Source organism: Falco rusticolus, chromosome 10, assembly GCF_015220075.1.
Source record: "Falco rusticolus isolate bFalRus1 chromosome 10, bFalRus1.pri, whole genome shotgun sequence".
Classification (NCBI taxonomy): domain Eukaryota; kingdom Metazoa; phylum Chordata; class Aves; order Falconiformes; family Falconidae; genus Falco; species Falco rusticolus.
The window spans coordinates 7,347,416-7,364,678 of record NC_051196.1 but is presented as its reverse complement, the minus strand read 5'-3'; the positions used below and the strand labels follow the sequence as shown (position 1 = coordinate 7,364,678).

The 17,263-nt window shown below is 43.0% G+C and overlaps 1 protein-coding gene across 1 annotated transcript in view; it reads right to left on the bottom strand.

Moving 5' to 3' along the window:
• TUB (TUB bipartite transcription factor) overlaps positions 1 to 16,937 on the bottom strand; it is a 75,736-nt gene extending 58,799 nt beyond the window's left edge. Inside the window, 4 exon segments of the mRNA XM_037402031.1 lie at positions 16,391 to 16,523; positions 16,526 to 16,607; positions 16,609 to 16,688; positions 16,691 to 16,937. Coding sequence (XP_037257928.1) covers positions 16,391 to 16,523; positions 16,526 to 16,607; positions 16,609 to 16,688; positions 16,691 to 16,937 — 542 coding nt within the window.
• Between the last annotated feature and the right edge of the window lie 326 nt (positions 16,938 to 17,263).

Sequence of the window (17,263 nt, the reverse complement as noted above, 5' to 3'; positions counted from 1 at the left end):
ACCTCTTCACACAAAGGTTTAGTTTCCAGGGTTGTGGCAGTCCGTCTTGATCTAAGAAAGATTCCAGCAGCTAGAATTATCTCTCCTGATACAAATCGTAAGTGCACGTGAATCCACCTGGTGTGTAAAGTTTTACGTTCAAATGAACTATGAAGCTAATACATTATAAACCAGGAAGTCTTCAGTCAAATCTTCAGTCAGAATCTCATGGCAAATTTAGCGTGCTTGAGAAACGCTTAGTTCACAAGGGCAGTACCAGAAAGCAAGTGCACGTTGCAAACTGAAAATTATAGGATACTATAGAACCAAACTCATCTGGTTCTCTCAAATTCCTCCAACAAAGTTATCATTTAGTCTAATAATTACTTCGGATTTTTTTCTCAACACTTCATAACATATTGTGTGGCGGTACAAAGTACTATGTGTACTTACTGTAGTAATATATAATTGGAAAAATATAAAAAAGCAATTAATTACTAAGAAATTTGATGACTTGATAAAAGTAATACATTCTCTGCTCTTCCCAGTTTGACCTCTCAACAGATAATCAGACAAGACATTATTCCCTCATATTTAACTACATATACATAGATATATGTATATTTAAAAAAAATGTGAGAGAAAATCTGCAAAATGACTACTTTTTTTAATACAGTTTAGAAAACTATCTTCATTAACTGGTATGACTCAAATGTTCTTCAGCATTGGGCAGTTCATTGATATAGCAATCCTTCCTTTCAAGACATAAGATTCTGCTCATCTATGAGACAGGCAAGAATGTATGCTGCCAGCAAGAAGTGAGAATTGTGGGAAAGGCATGTGGCAGCATGCAGACTCACAGTTTCAGAGAAGTGGGAACTGGTGTCCCTAAAAAGCTTTGGATCTCCAGGTGAAAATCTCCTCTGCAGTATACAGCCTATTGTTAACACAGTTATCAGATTACTGGGAAAATAAGAGCCAGTTATCGTGACCCAACCAATTCATATTTCTAACTGCAACTATCTTTTCCAAATTACTGTTCTAGGCTTGAAAACATCTTCACATGAACAGCCTGCGTGGTACTGTTTGACAGCCTCCATCGGTCCCCCACGCAAGACATTTCAGACTCTGGAACACCATTTCCATTATATTTGAAGAAGACTGAAAATAGAGTCCGATACATGCACACCATCTAATTTTTAGGGTTCCAGTCCTGAACAGACAAATAAAACTTGTTATTGCTGGACATAAATATTGCCCACTAAGCCCACTCAAATGGCTAAGTATTTGCAAAATAAAAGCTTATGGCATGTGAAATGGTGAACAGCAAAAGAAAAGGCTGATAACAAATCATGAATTTTTATCTTTGCTTTCTAAACTGCTTGTCAAATACGCACCAGTTCTATCAGAGTAATCAGGATACTTTTTCAATTGTTCTGAAAATTCCTAGGATTTGCACAAACATTTTCCCTGGATTTGCACAAACATTTTACCCTAAAAAAAGAGTAACCTTTTTTTAAAAAATAAAGTATGCATAAGATAATTAGATTTTAAAAGGTGTGTCAACTTTAGGGTTTCTTTTTTTCTTAAATTGGCAAGAAGCTGTCACCTGTAACTGTAATAAAATATCCAAAGGCGTGAGATCAAAAAAAGATTTCAGCATTTATCTAATCTACTACTTTTTAAACCGATCTTACCTGAGTTAAGCATTATTTTTCCCTTTCACTGTGTGACAACTGCTAAGCAAATAGGGTACCATGTTTTATAAAACCAAGAAGAGCTATCATACAATACCACAAGCATTCTTTGCCAGTCATGTACTACTACAGATTTTCAGTATCATTTGACCTCTCCAATAAAGGATACAATACCAGCATGACATCCAAGGAACTAAGCAGTATAATTCTCACTAAGGTTGTGCCATTAATCCCTGCACAGAGAGTACTGAAAATTTATGCTCAAATGATGTATTTCTAGATATTTGTCGAAATTACAGTTTTCTAGAATCAGATAATAATTATATAGGATCGCAAATTGTACATATGTCAGTTCCTAGAAACAAAATGGACAGCAAAATCTGCAATTCTAACGGCTGTTTTCATGCTAAATACAGATACAGAGAACACAGCCATTCATTTACCGATTAAGACAAAAATTGTTTCCCTTGTCTTTTTGTTCTCTTTTCTCTAAGTTTCATGCATATTATGAACTCACAGAAAGACAGAAATAAGTTTACTGGCCAGAAGTAACACAGGAAAAATCTACTGACTCTTTACTTAGTGCACAGAATAGACAAACTCTCCTTTTAGAAACATGTCAGATGTACAGAACATTGGGTATCCCTGGGTTTAGGGGTTTGGGGTTTTTTATTCCTTTCTTTATTTTTTAAAGGAAAGGTGAATGAAGTCCTACACTGACCTTCAACCTGTGGGTTCAACCTGTGGAGCTTAAATGAATATTCAATTACATTGTGAGAAGGACTGCTTCCTATGTGTTTACAACTTGACAAAAATACCTTCAAGACAGAAAGAACAACCACAATCTAGATTAATGTCACTTTCCACGTATCCAGAAAAAGTGCAAATCTTTCGCCATCCCAAACATTTTAATAATAAAATCAAAAATTCTGTACAAAACCACTTCCATTTCTAATTTCCAAACTCGTGCAGGTTTAGAGATACCCCACTGATTAGAGCCACACTCTGTAGCAGATTAGTTTAAGCATGACAGAAGCAGGAACTGAGGCAATTCAAGATACTACACGTCTTGAATTTTATGCTTTCCATTCTTTGACAAAGAAAGCCAGCATAATCTAATTTGCTCCAGCATTTCATTTAAAAAATCTAGAGATAAACCATCTTTGGTCATGTGTTAACTAAACAGATCACAGCTGAAGTAGATCAGATTAACTGCTGAAGAAAGATGGTGTTGACAAAGCACAGAAAAGTTTAGCAGCACTTTTTGTGGAGACAAACGGCACATTAAAACATTCAAATTTATTTGCCAGGAGGCTGTCTTAAGCTTAGGTTTAATTTGTTGTAAAGCAAAGCCTGGGAGAATAATATGTTTTTATTGAACAAATTGCTGTTCAGGTGCTATGACATCAGTTACAAACTATTACAGGAAAGGGCTTTTCACCATCCTTTTCATATTTTTTAATATGTGGCTGAAGCTGTCATTTTAATTATTCCCCTTCACCTGCTAGAATGCCTGTTAGCAACAATTATAGCAAAAGCAGTCTCCACTGGGGACTGAAGCGCCACTACAGCCTTGTCAGTAGACACACTTCTAAGCCTGCTAGTTCCCACCTATGAAACATTTTCAAAATGTGGGTGGTAAAATGCAAATAGAAATATGTGATAATCAGATTGGTTGCTGATTTTCTAGAACAGGAAGCAAATCATGTAAAAAGCAAAGCAGGTAAAATTAAATTCAAAACATTTAGGTCTTTGTCAGAGAAGTATTTAAGTTCCCTGTCTGACATGAAACATGTATGTTAATACTGTATTTTGCATAAGACTACAAGACAAAAAGCAGTGAACAAGTGTATCTCTGGAAGTTTCAGGAAGGATTCTCATTTCCACAGGGGTTCTGTAATAAAATTTGACTACAGCACTCAAACTTCAAATTCCTTCACTAGCAATTCAGTATCCGCATAATATGGGAGGGTTGCCTGTTTTCTTAAGGAAGAAAGATTTATGCATTCATAATGTCTGTAATTTTTTTCTTTGGTTGACTAATTTCAACCAAAATTAAAGAGGGGTAAATCTTTCTAAGTCCAACAGATTTCATGATGAAGGTGGTGGCTGGGTAGAGAGAGACACCTTAAATAGTCTCTCTGGAGAGAGGAAGATTTTGGGCTCAGCTCAGTAACATTAATGAGAATCCACACAGGGAAACATTATGAACAACAGCTATAGGAATTCTGGCTTCAAAAGCTGTATCAATCCTAGGACCACTTCTTACAGGTATATGCAGAAGATCCCGTCCAACCCCAACAAACTGTAAAGAAAGTTTACTAGGTTGATTTTTTTCTTGTCCACATACGCAGAGTTCTCATTATCTTAATTTGGATTTCTTATAAGAAAATCAGTAATACAAAAGAAAGAAAAAAAGATAATCTATTTTAGAGGCAAGAAGGGTGAAAGTGGAAGACAAAGCAAATCTAATTCCTTCCCTGATCTCACTACTGAGTTTTTTTCCTGGAAAAGCCACACCTCTGCTGTATGTGCAGTGTCCCCATCAGTAACACTGGGGTAATACCCTCTGCCTTTGCAACATCCCCCAGAGCTCTACACAAAGCGTAGCATGTGCAGGTGAGACACAAAACAGGCAGTGCAGAACAGCACCACGCTGAGCTGCACCCAGACCACTGAGGGACACTGAGCTCTCGAGCCATGGCCACACCATAAATCACCAGGTGCACACCAGAAAAGGGAGACAACAGTAGGAACAATAAGCAAGCACATGTATCTCAGATAGAGGAAGCTGTATCAGACAGAGCTGGAGACCCTGTTTAACCACACCAGATGTAATTAAACCACTTCTGGCACTGTGGAAGTGCATTTCTAAATGCATTTGAATGAGGCAAAAAGTATCAGTTTAGCTACTGGACCATTAAAAAAAGTGTGAAAATAAGGTCCCCCTTTGGGTCTAATCAATACTCATATACCAGCAGATGTTTTTCTACACCTCTCAGATAAATACATATGACTACGTATCTTCTGGTTTCTTTCTGCAACACTAATTGCCCACTGTTATTTGCAGTTTTCATAGCTCTAATATTTCACTGCACAACCTGTGAGTTTGTGTTTATTGTAGGACACAAGTTTACAAGGTGAACCATTTCAGCCTGCAGGATCATCCACTGAATGTCATTCAGCTTAATTCTCTCAGATTCAGAAGGCTCCATTTTCTCACTCTGTCAGGACCTAGCCAAAACTAGAACAGGATGAGGAGTTCAGCCCAAGAATTATGGAAGGAAAGCTGGCTGGCAGAAGCAAGCTAGAAACATGTGAGACAGCAAAAGCTTCCTCTGCGTGACCCTTCAAAAGTGGGGTAGTGTTGCACTGCTACCAGCACACATGCCCTTACCTCTCTGTGCAGCAAACCTGGAGCACGCAGTGTGCTTCTCTGGACTGCCAGCCTCACAACAGTGCCTGCAGCAGTGATCAGAGACTGCTCACCCACACTGCTGAAGCTATGTGTGCTTGCAAAGCTTTCTGCTCCCCAGGGAACCTACTCTCCCCTGCTGCCACGTGCTGACAGAAGGGCCTCTGCTTGAATCTGAAATCTTCAGAAAGACTTTTGATGACAGTTCCTGGATGGGAGCACAGACCTGAAATCCTGCTCAAATATTTATCAGCTTTACAATTAATAAAAGATTTAAGAAGAGCTGGACAATTTTAAGGAAATACTGTTGTTGACTTACTGACAAATTTAACTTCACCCGTATTATGTCCAGTCACTCTCTCAGCAGCACATAACACTATTCTTCCCAAACCAACATCGGTCATTTGACAGCACACTGGACAGAGCACCACTGATCAAATTTCCAGATACAGACAACTCACACAAAAAGGGAAAGAACGACAGAAACAAGCCGAGTAAGCTTCCTTAAGTATTGAGTATCGTTAGACTACAGAGGTAGGCATTTTGTGATGCGAAAAGAAAACAAATGTCAGTCATTTCACAAAGTAACTATTTTAGGGAATTATTAAGTGACTCAATCATTGTTTAGTTATAGACTTTAAAGGACTGAAAATGAAAAATACAGAAACAGTATCATAGCCATTTTGATGAAAAATTAGCAACAGAAGTCATCATGTGCAAAGTGAAAAGCAAAACCATACAGAACACCATCTTTCTATTTACTATTTATTGCAATATGCAGCCATGTTTGGCTTTGTTAACCCAAGTCCATAGTAAAATCAATACTGCAGAGCTGGCTGAATTTTCATCCCAACACACAGAGAGTAACATTGCAGACCCTTTGCAATGTCAATTGAGCACATTTACAATTCATTGTGCAATGCAGTGAAAACTTCTATGCCTCTAATGTTTCTTAATGTTTTTCTTCAGAATAAGGTTTTTCAGATGAGAATGAGTTGTTCTTGCCAAAGAACACTTAAACCTGCAACCTGTTATATGCTGTTTGTCATTTTGACTAGGCAGCAAAATAGTCATCGTCCTCCCTTCTCTCTCCATCGCATTAAGTATTTTCAACAGAAATTTCCAACTTTCAAAGAGGTTCAAAATTAGGAAATAACATGAGCAGAGAATCAAGAGTGACCCTGAGCACTCTTGAAAATCTAGACATTGACTTTTCAAGGCTCCCTGTCTACTATTACATTCCATCCTCTGAAAGGCCTATACCAGCCTAATGCTAAAATACAGCTATCCTGCACGTGTTCTTAAATCCTCTGTTTCAAAATCTTTGTATTTTAATGGAGTACAACAATCGATAAACTGGAAGCCCAGCAACTGGACAGTCACTTCCAATGAGCTCCTAGTTGCTTTACTATCTCCTGCAATTTTTGTTATGGCTTATATTATTTGGTACCACTTCAATGAAATGACAGCTTTCAGAAATCATAATTTATTGTGAGTAAAACTAATTTTCTAAGCCCTAAAATCTTTCCTCTCAAGTCTAAAGTTTACTGGATTCTTTTGCCAGAAATCTTTGAAAGAGAATCCCAATTTATCAAATTCAAATCTTGTAAACATAATGATCTCCAGAGTTTCAGGAGAAAATCTGGGTGATGGGGGGAACAGGCCCAGCCCATGCCAAAATAACCTGAAAGTCCAGGCACTTATCTGAAGTATTAGAAATATCTTCCTAAGGAATCAAACACACAGGGCAGAGATCTGAACACTTGAATTTGCATATCCCACTTTCCAGGCTATGCAAACGTAATTCCACATTTTTTCCAACAGAATAACCTGGACGTCATTCTGATACAGGGTGCACAGGATAGGAAAACTTTTTTCCTTCCAGTACTACTCAGAACAACATCTACCTTCCAAAGCCTCAAGCATATAGCACTAAATGAATAAATAACAGAAAGTGCCTGAGAATCAAAACAGGAAGGAAAAAGGGAAGGAAGGAAAAAAGGAAAAAGGGAAGGAAGGAAGGGAGAACTTTAATTTAATTTATATTTCTCATGTGCTGTTTTTTCTTGATCTTTAAAATCTGTAAGTGATATTCAAGCCTCAAGGAAGTAATTAACAATTTTGCAAGGTGCATCAATACTGCCAGAATACTACACTATATCATTATTTGAAATAGCTAGCATTTAAAAGGCATCTTCCAGGATGCCTCAAAATCTAGCGATGTCATGATCTTTTTGCACTGATAGGATGGGCCAGTTTCTCAGGGTATTAATATAGTATTCCATAATTAATATATCTGGCATATCCAAGAAGAATTATTCTAGTGTTCTGAAAAGCCAGAGCCTACATTAGGCTACTTATAGATGGCCAGTGCTCCTAACAGCCAAAAATTAACATTCTTATTTTAGACCAGATAACTTTTAATTTGAAGTTACATCGACATTGTGAACTGTGCTATGATAGATAACCCAGCTCGCTGTAAACAAGCTAACACGTACACTGGAAACAATTTAAGTCTGATAGTCCCTCACTGCTCACAGACTGCACTGCATTGCTCCTCAAAGGAGGAAATCACTTCGCATTTCCCATGTGGTCGTACGGCTGCCTTAGCTCATGTGCAGCTCGCCCAAGTGCCTTGCTGCTGCACTGCAGTATGCTGCACGGACCTACCACGGAGATCAAATACAGAAGGAAAGGATTTAGCCAATTTGACACCAAGCAAAGCTGCAGGGCTCTCCGTCTCTCCGTCAGCTGTTGAGGTGAGCAGCTGCGGTGAGCACAGCTGAGGGAGCATGCCCAGGCAGGGGAACTCCTCCATGTAGTGACAGAGCTCCAGGGAGGTGAGTAGGCTGAGGAGTATCAGGGAGAGCGAGAGAGAGGTAAGACTACCAGAATGGCACCCTAGCTCCCTGGGACAGGCTGGGCAGGCAAGCAGGATGCATGGCACAGAGGGTTCCCTGTCCCCTCTCCACCTGGCTGAAGGCTATTAGGAAAAATTTCTTCACTTAAGGGGTGGTCAAGCACTGAAGCAGGCTGCCCAGGGAGGTGATCGAGTCACCAACCCTGGAGGAATGCGTAGATGTGGCGCTTAGGGACATGGTTTAGTGGTAGACTTGGCAGCATTAGGCTAAGGGTTGGACTTCATGACTTTAAGGGTCTTTTCCAACCTAAACAATTCTACAGCTGCATAGATTTAACGACAGGCAATATGTAGAGGCACTTGATCTCTGCCTTAAGGAGAGGCAATAAAACAATGCTAGTGCTATTCTAGGGCAAGCACAAAAACTTTCTCTAAAACCTTATACTTCACTTTTTAAATCTGCAGCAACAGCCAGTGAAGTCATTTAAAATTCAGTAACCTGGAAGAACCAATTATCAAGATCCGATTCATTGGTGTGTAAAACATTGTTAATGTCATTTAATGTTGCCCTACAGACACAGTGTCCCAATAGATGCATTATTTACCTGTATAACTAACCTAAAGTTCTGGATAGACGTATAAGAGTTCATGCAATCCCTGGGTCTCCAAAAGACTGTTTAATAGAAATGCATGCTCCTAGCTTGAGTTTTGGGATTTATATCTGTCAAAAATACTGGGATGTATTCCAAAGTACAGTAAACGTCTTAGTCTTTCAGTTGCCACTCAATCTGATCTGAACAGTTAGTCTAAGTGTCATTGTCCTGCCAAGTTATCTATTATTTAACTTCTACAATACAGCAAATAATTTCCTCAAACTTTCAGATGTATTTTTAATTATTTTTTGTTACTGCAGAAAAGTGAAAATGCTGCTGTAGTAGTGCTGGGCAGCAACAAACTGCTCTGGAAAAAACAGAAACCAATTTTTCCCTATGCTTCTTGCTATGGGTACCGTTACTGGAAATAACTAGCCTTTAGCTTTATTCATTTTGCTTTCAAACTGATACCAAATTTGAAAGACAGGCCTGTTTACATCCCTTGCCTAAACACTGATCAAATACTGACGTATCTGTATTTCACTTGCAGACACAATTTCCAACTTAGTCATCATCTGAAGTTAATCAAGGAATTTCTTCATCTTGTAATTTCTCACCTGCAGGTAGTTAGAACTGTGATTACAATTAAAATTACCATTAAAAACTTCACGCTGTGGTTTCATTACCTGTGTCAAATGAGCTATATTAATTATGAATTATGATACTCACAACCTTATGTTAACATGCATCTCAACAGGAACTATGAAGTTTCCACTGAAACCTGCAATTCAAGACTTAATTCTGGTAAACATCTCAGAACTTAAGCTAAAACTCAACTTCACGAAAGAATGACTCAGGTACTTGTGTTGTCAGAGAGCAAGGTAAGTATGTCACTCACAAAGTGCACTCACACGTTCATATTAATGTATTATATACGGCTTGCCATTATTTGCTCAGCTAATACATAAGCTCAGACAAGGTCATGGAACCAAACCAGTTCCCTTTTTTAAGTCAAGAGAAAGGCTCTTGTGGCACCTCTTTCTGACTGCTTCTTCCAGGCAACCACGCCACTACATGTAAGGCAGAGGGCGGTGTTAGACTCTACAGCATCCCTACCCCAGGTATAAGGGTAGTTGTCTGACTGCACAGAATCAGCATCCAAGATCTGCAGGGTTCTTGTACTGGCAGAAGCAGTTACTATCCTCTGCTGTATAAGGCTCTACTGCATCTCCCCAAAGGAAGTGTTTTAAATTGGGTCACATCTTCCCTTTAAGGATAAATAATAGATTAATATGTAATCTCTCAACTTATTAGCAATCCAAAAATATGAAAGCTACTTCTGCTGTAATCACCAAAAGGGAAAGTAAAGATATATTTTAGCTTCTTAATAATGTAAAAGAAAAAAATACAAATACATCTACTAAATAATTTAATTACAGAGCAAACCCAGCATTTAAAGAACTTCCCAAGTGTCAAAGCTACACAATGTAAACATAACCTAAAATTATTCAGTAGATGACCTGCAATACATCCAGTTATTGAACATGTATAAAACAAAAAAAGCTACATTACCATTAAGTATTAGACAAAACAAGCTGGTGTAAGACAACTATGTCAGCAAAAATAAAAAAAGGTTTCATCTTTTATCACACGTACTCATCCTGTTCCAAAATAATTACTCCAGTCTTTCTACCTTCTCCCATAGTTACCTTTGCACCCCCTATCCACCCTTTTCTGGGAGCACATTTTCTTACCTATTTAAGTCACTATCCCCTTACTTCCCATTTTCTTAAGAACAGGACAGTCAAAAGAAGCTGATGATTCTATGTAACAAACTTGAGTGCAAAAAATAAATATACCAACAACTGTCCTGACCTTCTCGCTCGTATTTTACGCTGTTCTTTTGATTCCATCTTCTGAAAATACTCCAGACTGCCGACTGTCTTGCTGTATGGCTCCATACCGTTACCACTACACCAACAGGAACAGAGCCCTGAGACGGGTCACTTCCTCGGAACTCGCTGGAACCATTCTGGTATTACGTCATAACGAAAGAGGTTCCAGAACTCTGAGAGGCGTTCTGCTCCACACCGCCCTCTATCGGCGTGACGCAGGTTATGAACGAGAAGGGCATCTCCTAATCCCAGTTACCGGCCTTCATATACTACGGGAACAAAAGCTTTAGCAATAAGTGAGATATAAAATAAATACCGTTTTTAACATCCATGCTTAAAGCAATAATCTTTGAATAATCTGAAATTCACAATAATCTTCAAAATAAATAAATTCAGCTTTAAAAATTGCAAACAGTACTAACTACGTAAGTAAGGCAGTAGGAAGTTGGGATGGGTTTATTCAAATCCACACAGTAAAAAACAAATTAAATAGCAAACATTTACAGAGAAGGGTATCTTCTGCAGGGACCATGTAGCTGGCAGGACAGAATTCTATTTTCATAAATACGCTCAGAGTGGAAAAGAGAAGAAAACAAAAAAGACAGCAAGGGGAGCAAGATAGGTACAAACAGCAAAAAGATACCGGTTCATAAAGAGAAAGAACAAAAAAGCATGAATTAGAAAATGAGGTTAAGTCAGCACGAGGGGAAGAGGCACAAGGAAGAAGTGTGAAAAAAATCCAGCTCTCTAGAATGGCAATTTTTAGTTACTAATAAAAAGTACCACCTTCCAGAAAAGCTGCTTGCATGCCTAAATAGATGCTGCTTTAGGGAAAGTCCAAAAACCCTTTGGCATAAGAGTCAAAACTGTCTGACTCGGGGAACTGCTAAAGGAGACATAGCATTTCATATTCACTTTCCGGCTGTGATCCAAATCTGGCACAGATGGCTTGTAGATGATTGTCACTGCCAGAAACCTGCAAATGATTGTTGCTACCAGAAACCCATTGGCCTATTATGAAATGAGTTTCCGTCTCAATCTGGATGTCAATACTGCAAAGGTGGGAAGGGGGCAAGGAGGGGGGATGGGGGTGTGACAATACCCTAGGAAAACACACCTAGTTGGTGTGGCTGCTTCTCTGTCATAAGGCCCAAAGCACACCCTGCAAGAGGTGGCAAAGCCCCTTACTTAAATCCACCTTTGGCACACTGCAAAGCATGGGATGACTAGGTTTCACTCCCCGCTCTGCAGCTGATCTCCCTTGAGCCTTGTCCCATTTCTATTTAAGCCGCTTCCCCGCAACTTCCACAGGTCTCTATTTCCCTTGCTGGTAAACCTGAAGTGATACTTCATTTTCGTCACCTCTTTTCTGCCTGGTTGATTTAGGCTATCAGCTGCAGGGTAGAAATTGCCTCCGACATGTGTTTGTACAGCTCCCTAACACCGATGTTGGGCAATACAGGACCTTGATCCCAGCTGGAGTCTCCATGCACTACAGCAGTAACACCCTATATAAGAGCACAGACCCCCATGAAGAGAGAACTCTAACTTATAACAATTTAAAAGCACACAAGTAGGCTAATTTTATACATCGCAATAACCTGAGACAGGAGACAGCCTAACTGAGAGGAAGCACACGCTCTTTGTACTCTTTTCCTTAGAAAAAGCAGCTCTCATAAATTATCAATGCCATTTCCCACAGCAGGCAGCTGAGAACAAGCTTGCCTGCATTGTGATGCACTCAGTCACAAACTGCACCTTGCAGCGGGGTGAGCCCGCTACCTGCACTGCTGCCTTTAGACTGTCGAGGCTTAAGGGTAGATAACATCCCAATACCTCAAATAAATGCATAGAAACAAGTGTGGGACAATCTTGGTCTTCAAGACCATTATTGTTCCAGGACTTGTTTACACATCACACTTAGAGAAATCTTATCATCTGTTCTAATTGTCATGATTCATGAATTTACAACACAGCTGTGCTCCACAATTTTCATCCAACTGTAATCCCTCACTCTGCAGATAAATAACTAGTGACTGTTTATAGCTGCAATATCTAAGCACAGCCTTAAAACTTCAGAACGCATAAAAGCTACAAAAAATTGAGCATAACACAAAAGTCACAAGTAAAATCATGTATATTACTACCATCACCACATACATTTCAAGACGTATTATGCCACTCAAAATACATGCTGTATAATCTGCTTTATACAGCACCAGACCCCTGTCGCACAGTTCATGGGTTCCCTTTGGGCTATGGCAGGTTTATCCGCACAAACCAAGTCTCAGTAGAATTACACAGACACTATAAAGAGAATTCTGGGGACTTGCGGCAAATTTATTCCTATGTGGACTGCACTTTTCAGCTGACAGTGTTTATATATTTCTCATTATACAGTTTAGATAGTTTCGTAAATGCTGCTTATTAAGTTATAGCATTAAGATTTATTGTTAAAGAAGCCAGTGAAAATGTAAGAACAAATAATAATGACAGGGACTGGGACCTTACTGTGACTGAGTTTATTAATACTTTTATCTTCGCTAGCAACAGTTTCATTTAACCATAGTCATGTAGTGCGAGGAATGTGTTCGCTTACTCAGGACACACCAGCATAAAATAAAAAGTAATATGTTAATTTCAGAAATTCTATAAATTAAAAACAAGTTCAGGAAAAAGATACGAAACCAAAACATATAATATTTTTGAACAAAAAAGCTGAACTCCTGTGAATCTATAATGACTCCCAGATACTTCTGCTTTGTATTTTCTACTGGAAACTGCTGAAGGATACCAAAGGAAAACACTACTGTGCCTGAGAACAGAATTCCTCAAGAAGCTACACCTTACTCTCAACTGCATCAGGAACCACCTTTGGGGCTGGGAGCACCTACGTGAACTGCAGCTGATTTTTCACTTGCATCTAAACTATTTTGATTCTTTATAATAAAGGACAGAAACATCATTAAAAATGTTTCTGTTTAAAGAATTCCTAGTTCATTGTACCTGGTGTGAAGCTCCATACAAGTGCTTAATCATATGCTTGAACTATCTATGAAACAGTTTCATGAACATAAATGCAATATATTTCCTTTTAAAAACAATTTCTCAATTGTATTTCATAACACTAGTGAACTCAAATCCCCTCATCCTATAACTATTACTATTTCAAAAGTAGAACATGTAAGAGAAGAAGAAAAGACATTAAGGGCGAAATGCTGAAATCACAAACTCACAAATAATATGAAACTCTTATTCACCACAGCATGAAAAAGCTAGCACTGACACTTAAAGAATTGCCTACTATTTTTTGTTAATCCACCCAAAATTTTCTCAGTGTCTTAAAAGTGGAAGCATAATATGCTTTGCAAGTTTTGGACATACATGTGGATTGCTTAATGAGTTGTGCACAACACACACAACTGATTCCCCCTGGCTTGTTTCACTTGTAAGGAATAACATGACATTTTATTAAAGAAGAAAACCACTTCTCTGCTTGAATTAATTCAGGTATATAGCTGCATGCACGTTTGATTGCCAGGACGAATGACATAAGCTTAGGGGTCATGCTACCATTTTAAAGCCCGTGCCAAAGTTGAAACAGCTTTGCCAAGCTCTGACAAGGGCTTGCAGCATTTTCTAGCACACTGTAGATCAGCAAGGCTCAGGCTATGTCACACCTATCTTTACAGACTTCAGCACGCTCTGTGCTCTGTGCCCCACACTAGCAGCAGTGGCACTGTTGGCCATTACATACTACCCAGGCCATAAAGAAGGTGGGGAACAGGCCCCCAGGCTTTGCGAGTCAGCATCCATTGAATTCACTACAGTAAACAAAGGTCTGAAGCAACAGAGCAGGTAAGTGTGGGGCACTTCGCTCACAGGGAGATGCACAGAAGGGTGCACATCAGGCCTTTCCCTCTCCTCCTGGATTTCACTCCCACAAAATGGTACTTTGACCTAATTTACTAATACAGTGCTTTCATGGGGAATCTCAGTCACATATGCATTCAGAAACGCTTGTTCCCTGGGTAAGTATGTTTACGGGATTCTGCAGGATGCTTTAAACGAGCAGGTTCAATGAGATTTGCAATGATATACCTCTAAACCAGGAATTAGCTCTGAAGACTGAAAAATAACTCAACTTCTTGAGAGAAGACTAGGTTAGAAGCCTAAACAAACACTTCAGAGCAGAAGCGCGGTTTGTTTGCCTTTTGGTTTGGAGCAGTCCTCAGCAGTTTCTGACCATAAACATGGTTAACATTCAAAAATAGTATTATATTAGAAAAGACATGAGTATCATCAGATCTGTGTTTCTCTGAAGATCTGTGTTTTGTCTCCCTTTGCTTTTCTGAACGGCACTGAGCAGAAACAATAGAGATGTTTTATTTCCTTCTTTGAGGCCACTGCTACAAAACCCCACAGCAAACTTTGGCATTGGCCTCTGCAGAGCCTTGTGTACAGTGAGAGAACGGAGAAACAGTTCCTCTGCTGCTGGGAAGAGCTATGAACAGCTGTTCTGGTATTTTTGCCTTCATTACAAGGCTTCAAATTGCATCAGAATGCATCCGCTAGTCATTTTTGAAGCCTTATTGCCAATTCCTTATGTCTTTTCAAAACACAGGGTCTGAAAGAGCTATCGGAGAAAGAATGGTGATATTCTTGGGTCCATTGTAATCAGATTTCTTTAATTCTGATTCTTATATTGATTAGAACTATCACGTGCACAGATTAGAACAGCAGGCTTCCACTTGTGCATCTACCGCTTATATATTTCTCTGTATTAAGAAGTGAAAAAAAAAAAAGGAAAAAAAAAAGATTAGATAGATATCCTAAGCTAAACCATCTGTTAACAACCAGACCAATTAAACCAACCCGCTTTGCTGCCTTAGCCAGAACACCTTTTTAATCACGCTTTCATTCTGCAATCATTCAGTTTGAAAAAGATTCTTCAATGAAAACTAAAGAACCCCATAACGCTAACGTCGCTCCGAACAGCACACTCAGAAATGCTGTCATTATTGCTCCGCAGCGCAGCACAGCACAGCCCATCCCGCCCGGAGCTACATCTTCTTCGGCTCGCTTCCTCCTCGCACTGGCAAGGCAGGAACAAACTGTTCTCTGCTTCAAGCCGCAAACGCTCCCGCTCCAGAGCCGGGCGCCCGTGGTAGGGAGGGGCAGGGCACGGCCGAGCTGGCCCCAGCTCCGCAAAGCGCGGGCGGGTAGCGGGGCCCCTGGGCAGGGCGAGCGGGGCTCTCCGCACCCCGGGGCCGGGGCCGCTCCCGCGGCGCGGAGCCCCCGCTGTGCCGGCTGACGCACGGGGCTCTCGGGCAGCGGCCGCCGCACGGCGGCTCCCGTAGCTTATGGCAACGGCGGAGCCAATGGGAGCCGCTCGCCGGGCGCTGCTATGGCGATCCCGCTCCCCGCCATGGCGGCATCGCCGGTCGCCACCGCTCCGCGCCGTCAGGCAGCGGCGGCCGCGCCCGCCGCCTCGCTCCCGGTGTGGCGCCTAGCGGGCGGAAGGGGCGGCGAGCGCCCGCCGCCGGGTCCCCGCGGCCGAGGCGCGACGGCCGCCGGCGCGGCGCTCCGCCCGCTGCCGCCCGGCCCACCGGGGGGGGCCCTGTGGCGGAGGCAGGGAGGAAAGCTCTCCCGCTCCGGAGCCGAGTGCGGCTCTCCCAGCGGCGCTCCCGCGGGCCTGACAGCTCTCCCCAGTGACCGGCCCCTGAACTTCGCGGAGCGGGACCGGCCCGAAGTTGGGAGGCGGGACCGAGGGCCCCGCTCCGAGAGCTCCCGGCAGGCACAGCCCGCGACCCGCTCCCGCAGGCGGGACCCACCGCCTCCCCGCCGCGTCCCAGCCCCGCCGCCGAGGCACGGGCGCCGACCCGCCAAGGGGTGGCGGTTCCAGCCCGGGAGCAGCCCCGCTCCCTCCCGCCGCAGGGTCCCCCCCGCACCTGTAAGGGATCCAGTCCGCCTGGTGCCTTGAAGTCATCTCTCCCCGGCGACGCTGCCCGGAGCCGAGGCGGGGGACGCGGCCGCTGCTGCCCGAATCGGAGCCCGCCACGGCGCGGGCAGCATCCTCCGTCAGCGCGCGGTTATCCCGGCAGCGGCCGCAGAAACATCCCCCCGGGGAGGGCTCCCAGCGGCGGGCCGGGCTGCATGTGGAGGGGGGCGGCCGGGGGCAAAGGGAGGCGGCTCCCAGCCCTTCCTCCCTGCCCGGAGCGGCGGCTGTCGGGCACCGGAGCGGGGGAGGGGGACGCGGGAGGGGGCGGAGGAAGGGCCAGCAGCGGGCAGGGAAAGGCAGGGCAGCAGTGCCGCGTCCCCGCTGCCGCTACCCGCCCGCCCCCCCGCTGCTGCTGCCGCCGCCGCCGCCGTGCTCAGGCATCGCCCGGGCGAGGCGGGCCGCGCCGGGCTGAGCCGCCCTCCGCGCCGGGCCCGCCCCTGCCCCGTCAGCCGCGCCGCCACTGACTCAAGGCCGGCGCCCGCCCCAGCACTGGGCATGTGCGGGGCGCCGCGGCCGGCGAGGGCCAGGCTGGGCTCGGCAGCGGCCGGGCCCCGAGACGGGAAAAGACGGCGCCCTGAGGCGGGCAGCGGCCGGGCCCCGAGGCGGGAAAAGATCGATCCCTGAGAAGGGCGACGGCCGGGCCCCGAGGCGGGAAAAGGCCGAGCCCCAGAGGCGGGAAAAGGCGGTGCCCAGAGGCGGGCACCAGCCGGGCCCCAGGGCGGGAAAAGATTGTTCCCTGAGGTGGGAAAAGACCAAGCCCTGAGGCGGGCAGCAGCCAGGCCCCAAGGCGGGAAAAGGCCGGGCAGCCCTCACAGCTGACTGA